At 31.6% G+C, this 10,510-nt stretch overlaps 1 protein-coding gene across 1 annotated transcript in view; it reads left to right on the top strand.

Moving 5' to 3' along the window:
• LOC134712214 (patatin-like phospholipase domain-containing protein 7) overlaps positions 1-7,353 on the top strand; it is an 83,156-nt gene extending 75,803 nt beyond the window's left edge. Inside the window, exons 31-34 of the mRNA XM_063573542.1 lie at positions 4,112-4,243; positions 4,922-5,036; positions 5,268-5,452; positions 6,002-7,353. Coding sequence (XP_063429612.1) covers positions 4,112-4,243; positions 4,922-5,036; positions 5,268-5,452; positions 6,002-6,055 — 486 coding nt within the window. The 3' untranslated portion in view covers positions 6,056-7,353. The remainder of the gene's footprint in view (positions 1-4,111; positions 4,244-4,921; positions 5,037-5,267; positions 5,453-6,001) is intronic.
• Positions 7,354-10,510: the final 3,157 nt, after the last annotated feature.

Here is a 10,510-nt window from a genome sequence, read left to right as displayed (position 1 = left end):
AGGCTGGGTTGCTGCAATAATATGTAAAAATTAGTTCTTTTTTTGTGCATGTATTTGTAATAATAATAATTGAATAGGGCATTGTAAAGTATATGTGTGTAATATAATTAATAGATAAAGAGTGTATATAATGTAAAAAAAAAAAGCAATCTTATTTATTTCTGAAGACAAAATAATTTAAAGAGTATTATTATCTATGTGTAAAATGTAAATATGTAAAAAATGTATAAACTGTTCTTAAAATAAATTATTTATTTATGAAAATATTTTTGTTGTCCTATAGCCTAGAAATGTTTAATATGACACCTACAAAGAACACTTACAAAGTTAAACAAAAACAAAATACTGTGGGATCATTTGAACAAGAAAAAAAAGATCATTCGATTATGTACAGGTAAAAAAATTATTTAGGATTAATGGCATTATGTCTGCTCTATGGTCGGGTTGTTGTCGCTTTGACACATTCCCCACTTCCTTTCTCACTTTCATAAGAAGATGTGGTATGAGTGCCAATGAGACAACTCTCCATAAAATTTGTTAACCAATTTAGCTCAAAGTATGTCAAGTTAGTCAAGATTATTATGGTCTTGGGTATAAAATGATTGTGAATAAATAAGTCTATCACAGATCTTCCATCAACACTACTTGTCCTGAATATGCATGAAATATTTGCCACTGGACGTTAAGCAACCAACAATCAATCAATCCATCAACAATATATATAAACAAGGAGATGTGGTATGATTGTCAATGAGACAATTCTTCTCAAGAGACCAAAATGACACAGAAACTATGTTCTCCAAATATCAAAAAACATAGTACTGGTATACATTGAGAAAACATAGCACTGTTATTCATTGAGAAAACATAGCACTGTTATACATTGAGAAAACATAGCACTGTTATACATTGAGAAAACATAGCACTGTTATACATTGAGAAAACATAGTACTGGCATACATTGAGAAAATAAAGTACTGGTCTTCATTCAGAAAACATAGCACTGGTATACATTGAGAAAATAAAGTACTGGTCTTTATTCAGAAAACATAGCACTGGTATACATTGAGAAAACATAGTACTGGCATACATTGAGAAAACATAGTACTGGCATACATTGAGAAAACAGCACTGGCATACATTGAGAAAATAAAGTACTGGTCTTCATTCAGAAAATATAGCACTGGTATACATTGAGAAAACATAGTACTGGCATACATTGAGAAAATAAAGTACTGGTCTTCATTCAGAAAACATAGCACTGGTATACATTGAGAAAACATAGTACTGGCATACATTGAGAAAACATAGTACTGGTCTACATTGAGAAAACATAGTACTGGCACACATTGAGAAAACATAGTACTGGTCTTCATTCAGAAAACATAGCACTGGTATACATTGAGAAAATAAAGTACTGGTCTTCATTGAGAAAATATAGTACCAGTATACATCGAGAAAACATAGCACTGGTATACATTGAGAAAATATAGTACTGGTCTACATTGAGAAAACATAGCACTGGTATACATTGAGAAAATATAGTACTGGCATACATTGAGAAGCTAATGATTCTCTAAACAATTACACAACAATTCTATATAGAGGTAGACATTCAGAGTGCTACAGCAGGCAGGTGTCTATACATTATGTAAATATAAAAAAGAGAAAATGTGGAATGATTGCCAATATGAGGCAGCTACCCCCTAAGACCAAACGACACAAACATTAGCAACGATTGATCACTGTATGTCCTTCAACAATGAGCAAAACTCATACTGCATAATTTACTAAATAAGGACAAGAAGTCACAAATATAAAACAAATCAAATGAGAGAAACAGCCTGATTTATGTACAAAACTATTTACAATAAACAAATATGATATTCAGCATCAAACAACAACTACAAAATTATAGGCTCATGACTTTCGACAGCCATGTACAGAATGTGATAGTGTTTAATATGTTTGCTAGTGCCAAACCTCCCTCTTACCTAGTACAGTTGTGTAACAGTTCAACATGAGAAAGAAAAAAAAACAGTTGAAAAAGGTGAAACTTATCAGATAAAGCACAAAAAAAGCAATGCAAAGCACAAAAGACAAAAAGTGCAGATCTGAGAGTACTCAAAATTACTAAAAGCTAATTTAAAGCCAAAAACAACTACCTGTATAAAAAGTAGTATACATGATACATGTACAATTAGAAATGATGATTTTCAATTAGACAGTAACCTAACAACACAAACATAAAAAAATAATCTAGAGATCATTTTCAGCATCCCAATGACACAAAAAGATATTCATTTAGAGGTTCAACAATAAACAGGACTGATGTTTTAACCATGTCAACTGACAGAAATCTCTGTTTTAAAAGTTCTAAACCTGCTGGTATGAATTCATTCAAAGAACCAAAAACAAGAAAATGTGGCATCAATGATATAATTGCCAAGGAGATAGCTATTCATCAAAGACATATGACATAGTAGCTATCCACTATAGACCACCATACAAAATTCAATACTGAACAAAACTCATTATGCAACACAAGCTAAAAGAGGCCCCCAAAACAATTCAAAATCCTGATATATGTACAAAACAAAAAAGGAAAAGAAAATTCATAAGAGACATTCAAAAATTTGATAAAATACATGTATTTGTTCATTGTGGCTTGAAGGAAAACAAAGTCCTTTATGTCTGCATTAATCTAAAACTTGTTTGCTCACCTGGCCAAAAGGCCTTGTAAGCTATTGCCTGCATTATCATACATCATCATAAAATCTCCACTGAAACTACCACTTAACATGAATGTTCCTAGGGGAATGTAGCTTGAAAATTGTAACTGGTGATTATATCTATAAAAATAACCACAGATTTTGGTTACCATGTCTTGGACACAATAAAATATTGAGAAAACCTTTAAAATGTAAAAATGATAACAACAATAAGATCTACAAATAAGTAAACATCAACAGTAATCCTCGGTTGATTATAGGAGTTTTTGCCCTTGAAAGACAATTTTTTGCCATTTGATTTGTAGAAACTGATTTAGATGAAGAGGAATTGCTAACAGCAAAATTTTCAGCAAAATAAGATTTTCAAAAAGACAAAACTGCTAATTGAACAATTAAATCCTTATAGGAGTTACTGCCCTTGAAAGATGTTGCCATATAAATATATATATTTAATACATTATAGAAATTACACAATGGATACATTTTAACTTGAAGAGGAGAAACTTCATTAGCAGTATACATCTCTGGTAGTTGATTGTCAATAATGACACTTCAGTGATTTATTTTTTTAAACCATTTTTTGCCTGAAACTATAATACATACAGGGAAATTGTAAATAGCAAAAATTCAAAAAACAGGGCCTTTAAGCAGACTTTATGGTGGTTTTTTTCTCATTGAAGTCCATACAGTTGCCTACAATTGCTTACATCCACTTCATTTTAATTTGGATTGGTACTTTTCTCATTGTCAATCAAACCACATTTCCTTATTTTTATATTGTACATCTTATATTTGGTAGGCAATTGTATTAGTGTTGTCACATTTCATTTCTATGAAGATTATTTGGTCAAGTTCCCTTAGTTATGGATGATTGACTTTGAACCTTTCCATAGTTCATAACTTCTTATTTTGTTGAAATGTTGCCATTTCAATTTCAAATTTTTAATTATATTATCAAAATTAAACCAAGTACAATGTATAGGTAGATATTTTTATTTTAAAGTACAACTACATATACATAAAATACAATATATAACAATTTTAAACATGTATGTATATACCAAACAGCCTTTAGAGGTGTATGATGCGCTGTCATTTATGTGTGAAAAATCATATGAATCAATTTAAACCAAGTATGTATTCTAAATGTTGAGGTCTACAAACTTCATTATCATTGTAGGCCTATGGTATTCTTTTGTAAAAAAAGTTGTTGATTATGACACAAGTGTCAGAATGGAATAAGGGTTGAATGCTCCAATAACCAGTCCAAGTCAGAATGTTTGGTAGTTATTTATTAAGATTTTTTCTGAAGTAATATATGAAAAACAGCTTTGTACACCTATGCCAATTAGAACTGAGTATTTTTTCTTTTTCTATAGGATGTAGGTTACCAGCATGGTAAAGCATTACTGAATGGATGGATAAAAGGTGGATTAGTTGATGAATTATTCAGACCTAAGCCTGGTCATAGAAAAGCTTTCAAAGATCAACCACAAATGAAGAGAGTACAGGTTAGTATACAATATGTACCAGAAAGGCTTTGATTAACATACCATATTCAATTAATTAGGTCAACAAGAAAGTGTACATTCACTAAATTGGGGCAACAAGAAAAAGATCATATGCACTATATTGGGGCAATAAGAAAAAGATCATATGCACTATATTGGGTCAACAAGAAAGAACAGTTTGTTCTAAATATGGTCAGTGAGACAATACACTATCCTCTAAATAGAGTAAATAATGTAAAAGAGCACTATCCATTAAATAGGATAAAATAAAAAGAGCATTATCAGCTAATTAGGTTCAGAGAGAAAAAACAGTATCTACTTCAAAGGTCAATGAGAAAGAGCATCATCCAATATATATCACAATTACTTGAAGTTAAAAAAAGTTTGCGTTTGTTTTACATCATAATAAAAAGTGACTGTTGCATGACACCAGAAGGTTATTCAGAGACAGATCTAGTTTCATTTGGAGCAAATTCTGCTGAATACCCAATGATGTAAATACATCTATATGTTATGTAGATTTTACATATAATATAGCATAGTTTCTAAAATCTAAACAGGGATTGTCAGACACTACACAATGAAAAGACATAACAATTTATATGACCTGTCACAATGTAAGTCAGTTATTACATTAGTTACCAGATTATTATGATAAATGATTTCTGTTAATTTCAGACAATGGCACAGCCTTCACTTGCTAAGTTTACAGATCTTGCTGAGTTAGTATCTAAAATAGAAGAACCTAGTCCTTCATCTAATGTCTCACAGAGTAGCTTCGATACTGACGATGGTAAGTTAATTCTATGGTGATAATTCTTAGGGAAAAATGTTAAAGATTTCCACGTTGAAAGATGTGTCAAAATATTACAAGTCTCTCTGCTAATCTCGTGAATGTCCATGAAATATTTGACACTTGACATTAAGCAAGCAATTATCACTCAAGTAATTAAAACCTCTGCAAATCAACCCATATCAGTAATGTAGCAATGTTATAAGTAAGTTGTAATTTATTTTTCTTCAGAAATAAATGAAGCAATGTTTGACGATGGAAATGAGGAAGATGATGATGATGATGAATATGAAGATGATGACGATGATGATGATGACATTGATATTGAGGATGTAATTAATGCTGATATTATAGAGGAAAAGGAGGATGATCTGAGTGGAGATGACAACAAAGGATTAAGTGTTGGAATCAGTAAAGTAAGTTTATATTGAGTTATGTCACTAGCTGGCAGAATGGTTATTGTATCTAAATAATATCAATTTGGAACACAAACAATCAATAAGTTGTCATTTTTGTAGTTATTGCCCTTGAATTAAATGTTTTACCTGTTATTGTTTTTGGCAATAACTATAGTAGATAGAGATAAATTGAAAACAATTAACTCATCAGCAAAACAATATGAACAAAAGTGAAATCTAATTTATGAATAACATTTTAAAATTTAAGGTTGAAAATTACCATAGGTCATTGTGAGCAACACAGTTCTTTAGAGTCGGTAGTTGTCTTTCACCTGTTTTTATTATATTTCTGAATATAATGCTGCACACATTGTCCAAATAGGAAGGACTTACCATCACAGATATTATCACTTGTTGAGGTATGGAAAACATAATTTGTTGTTAAGGGTTTTTTTTAGCTTTTTTTTTTAGATGATCACATTTAGACTCTATGGAAAATTAACACTTTATAGGTTTTAGTAAACATGAATCGAGAAATAATTTGTGGATTTTATTTATGTATTTCAGTCTGATGGATCACTGAGACACAGAATAGGAAAATCATCTGACCAATCAGTTTAGTTGATACCAGATATGACCAATCAAAAAACAGATATCATTAAAGAAGATAGAAGACAAAATACTAACATGATATACTTCTTGTGTTTTATTTATGAAATATTTATATTCTTAAAAAGTGAAGGTTATTTTGTCATCAAATTTTATTTATGTTTTCAATTTAAAATTGACCTACTGTCAAAATCTATATTAAGTGTTCTTTGCAGTTTTAGGAACATCAACATGATAAATTGTAAGAGTGTTTTTTTCCAAGAAATTTGATCTTGAACTGATAAAAACTAGAATTTTAAAAGTACGTATTTAAAACAGCTTTATGAAAACACATAAATCCAGTGAAAAGAGTGGATTTTTAAAGTAAAAAAAAACTTAGAAAATATCCACACATATTTTTTGGTTAGAAGTTTTGCTTCAAATTTTGATTTGTGTGTCAATAATTAATTAACCACAGCAAAAACTACATAGTGTGTATATGCCTAAGTTAACATATATTCATTTAAAGGATTCACCATGAGTTTGAAATTTATATTAAGTTTGACGTAAAATAAATTTTTATATTATAATTTTGTGTCTTTCTGACTGTGTAAATATTCTTGTATTAATATTTTTATTACATTTGCTGTTAGTATTCATGATAACCTTTCTTCCAGAACTATATACTAACAGAGGTAGAAGTAGTACACTGCTAGTGTAATCCTTAATGTCTTGTTTTTTGTTCACAAGTGTCTAACCATTTGTATAAGTATTTAGATAATGTAATGACAGCATTACTGGTGATTTCTATAAGCTAATGTGCCTTATTTATTTGCTTTAATTGTATATGCAGATAATACTTATTTTCTGTGAAATTCCTGACTATAAAATGGGGAATATTGAAATTTGTCTTCTACACTAAACAGTGTTTCATTATCCCTTTGAAGTGCTATGTATTATTAGAATCGGATAAATGAAGATTTACCCTCTGTTTCTTTATACATCTATTCAATTTCCATGGTTAATTGGTGATAACCCTGTGTATATTACTGGTGGAAAACTTTAGCATTTAATTAAAGTAATATTTTACTTTTGGATTCTTAAAGCTAGTGGTTAATAGTTAAGGGACTTTTGCTCAATCCTATTCGAGTTTGTTTGTCCTTTCTAAACCAAGGTGGAGCAAACCAATATTGTACAATCCAATCCAGGGCATTGATTCAAAGATCTTGAATTATTGTGATACTTTGTTACTGTATGCAAGTGTTTGTTGTTTTATTTTTGTTGATGTGTACATGTGAATGACTATTGAAAAATAAATTTATTTATAATTATGGGTTTTTTTTATATTAGAGAAAACAAGGAATAAGTTGTCAAATTGAGAGCAACCTGGGTTTTCTGTATTTTGAAAGGTGCTTTCAGGCTTTTTTTTTACCTGCCACAATCTATGCATTTTTTTCAATCTATCAAGGACCATAAATCCTGAACGGCAAAAATGAAAATGGGCATTATTTAACTTGACCACCATTTTGTCATTAGTCACATCATTTTAGAATTTTAAGAGCATTGGTTGAACAATTCATAAGTTATTGCATGAAAACAAAATAAAGTGAAAATTTCAAATATTTGTATTTCAAGGACCATATCTCCTGATTGGCAAAAATAAAAATCTTCAATATTAAATTTGTCAACAGTTTTCCCTCAGTTACAGCATATCACAATGTTAAAAGTATTGGTTAAAGACTTCATAAGTATTGCACTGAAACAAATTAAAGTAACATTTTTCAATCTACCAAAAACCATTTAACTTCTAGACTGCAAAAGCGAAAAATCATCAATATCTTATAACATCTATCATTTCATAAGTAACACAATATTCAAATTTTCAAAGTATGGTCAAGAGGATCATAAGTAATTGCACAGAAAAAACATAAGGTGCCATTTTTCAAAAGATCAAGAACCATAACTCCTGAAATGTAACTTTCAAAACTGCCATAATTGAACTTGCACTTTACTTTGTCACCAGTAACAACATATAGATTGAAAACCCTTGGTAGAACGGTTTATATGTTATTGAACAGAAACCACATAATGTGCCATTTGTTTAACATTTGAATTCATGGTTTACCTCTACCCTGAAACCAATGAAAATTGGTATCCAACGAATAATAATGAATCCACAGTAGTTTGTGATTAGGTCAAATAAATGGTGAACCACAAGTGGTAGGTCAATCATATCTGGTATGCATTTGTATAAACATTGGCACATCTCATTACCATGGAGATTATTTAACCCTGCCTGCTCAATTATGGTCTATCAACTTCAAAATGTTTGCTTAGTTAATATTCATTACTTTGTTATTAGATCAGTTTAAAAGGAACTGCTAATGTACAGTCAATGATATTTGTATGCTTTATTGGCTTTTGCAAGTATTGTTTCCATGGAGATTATAAAGCCCCAACCCCCTCTTCATGGTTCATTGACTTTGAAACTTTGATATAGTTTACAAGTGTTTGTTTGTTTAATGGGAATGAATTTAAAAAAACATCAATGGTACTTGGAATGCAGTTGTTTTAGCATTGGCAGATCTCATTAACATAGAGATTGCCATGTACCTCCTGCACTTTAGTAAGTATGCTGGTACATATACACTTTAGTGTTGAGATCAGCCTGCTGGTGCTATTAAGTGAGTAGAGAAGTATGCGGACACACTTCAGTGTGTAGATAAGCTACTGCTGTTGTTACTAGTTTACTCCTGCACTTTAGTAAGTAGATCAGTGTGCTGGTACACTTATGTGAGTAGATCAGTATGCTGGTACCATTGAGTAAGAAGATCAGTATGTTGGTACCTTTGAGTAAGTAGATCAGTATTCTGGTACCTTTGAGTAAGAAGATCAGTATGCTGGTACCTTTGAGTAAGAAAACCAGTATGTTGGTACCTTTGAGTAAGTAGATCAGTATTCTGGTACCTTTGAGTAAGTAGATCAGTATGCTGGTACCTTTGAGTAAGTAGATCAGTATGCTGGTACCTTTGAGTAAGTAGATCAGTATTCTGGTACCTTTGAGTAAGTAGATCAGTATGCTGGTACCTTTGAGTAAGTAGATCAGTATTCTGGTACCTTTGAGTAAGTAGATCAGTATTCTGGTACCTTTGAATAAGTAGATCAGTATGCTGTTACACTAATGTGAGTTGATCAGTATTCTGGTACCTTTGAGTAAGTAGATCAGTATGCTGGTACCTTTGAGTAAGTAGATCAGTATGCTGGTACCTTTGAGTAAGTAGATCAGTATTCTGGTACCTTTGAGTAAGTAGATCAGTATGCTGTTACACTAATGTGAGTTGATCAGTATGCTGGTACCTTTGAATAAGTAGATCAGTATGCTGGTACCTTTGAGTAAGTAGATCAGTGTGTTGGTACACTTATGTGAGTAGATCAGTATGCTGGTACTTTTGAGTAAGTAGATCAGTGTGCTGGTGCTGTAGATCAATCATCAATGTGATGGTACACTTAAGTGAGGCGATCAGATTGCTGGTACACTTATCTGAGTGGATCTTGAGTGAGTAGTTCAGCATGTGGGACACTTATGTGAGTAATTTGATTTTTCGATTTTTAGTGTTTTAAGTTGACGCCACTTTTAAGAACCCAATTTAGGCCAAGTGGCAGCCAGTTTTTGTTGGTGGAGGAAGCCATATTGCCCAAAGAAAACCACTGACCTTAGAAAGGAAATCTGTTAATCCTAGTCCAGATTTGAGTTGAGTGCACTCGCACAAGCGTGGTTTGAACTCACAACCTCAGTGTTGACTGGCTAGTGATTACAATAGTAACTACGTAGACCACTCAGCTACCAAGGCCCCACTTATGTGACTAGGTCAGTGTGCTGGTGCTCTTCAGTGACTATCAGCTTGTTGGTAGAATTATGTGTGCTAGTACCATAAGTAAGTACATTTAAATCAGGACAATGTGCTCAGTAGATCTATCATCAATGTGATGGTGCACTTTAGTGAGGGGATAAGTGTGCTGGTAGCCTGATAAACTTCAATTAGTATATCATTGTGCTGGTACATTGTCAAGAGTAGACCAGTGTAAAGGTATATTGTAGTGAGTAAATTAGTTTAAGGGTACATTTAAGTAAAATCAGTATACAGGAACACTTAAGAAAGTAGATAAGTATGCTGGTACATGTACACTTTAGTGTTGAGATCAGCCTGCTGGTGCTATTGAGTGAGTAGAGAAGTGTGCGGACACACTTCAGTGAGTAGTGAGCTACTGCTGTTGTAACTAGTTTACAGCGTACATCAAAATTATGAAATATTAAGCATGAGTTTAAAAAAAATGTAAATATATAAATATATTGCCAGTTTCATGCCTCAGTGATTCGGCTTGGTTTTAAAATTTTGGATAATGATTCAAAATCAATGATATTTTAACTGTTTCCAATAAGTTAAATAATATTTTTTAAACAGTCTGATGACATATGGATAAAAGGGT

This window comes from Mytilus trossulus, chromosome 3, assembly GCF_036588685.1.
Source record: "Mytilus trossulus isolate FHL-02 chromosome 3, PNRI_Mtr1.1.1.hap1, whole genome shotgun sequence".
NCBI classification, from domain to species: Eukaryota; Metazoa; Mollusca; class Bivalvia; order Mytilida; family Mytilidae; genus Mytilus; species Mytilus trossulus.
Note: the sequence above shows the minus strand (reverse complement) of the source record. Positions and strands in the feature narration are given on the sequence as shown.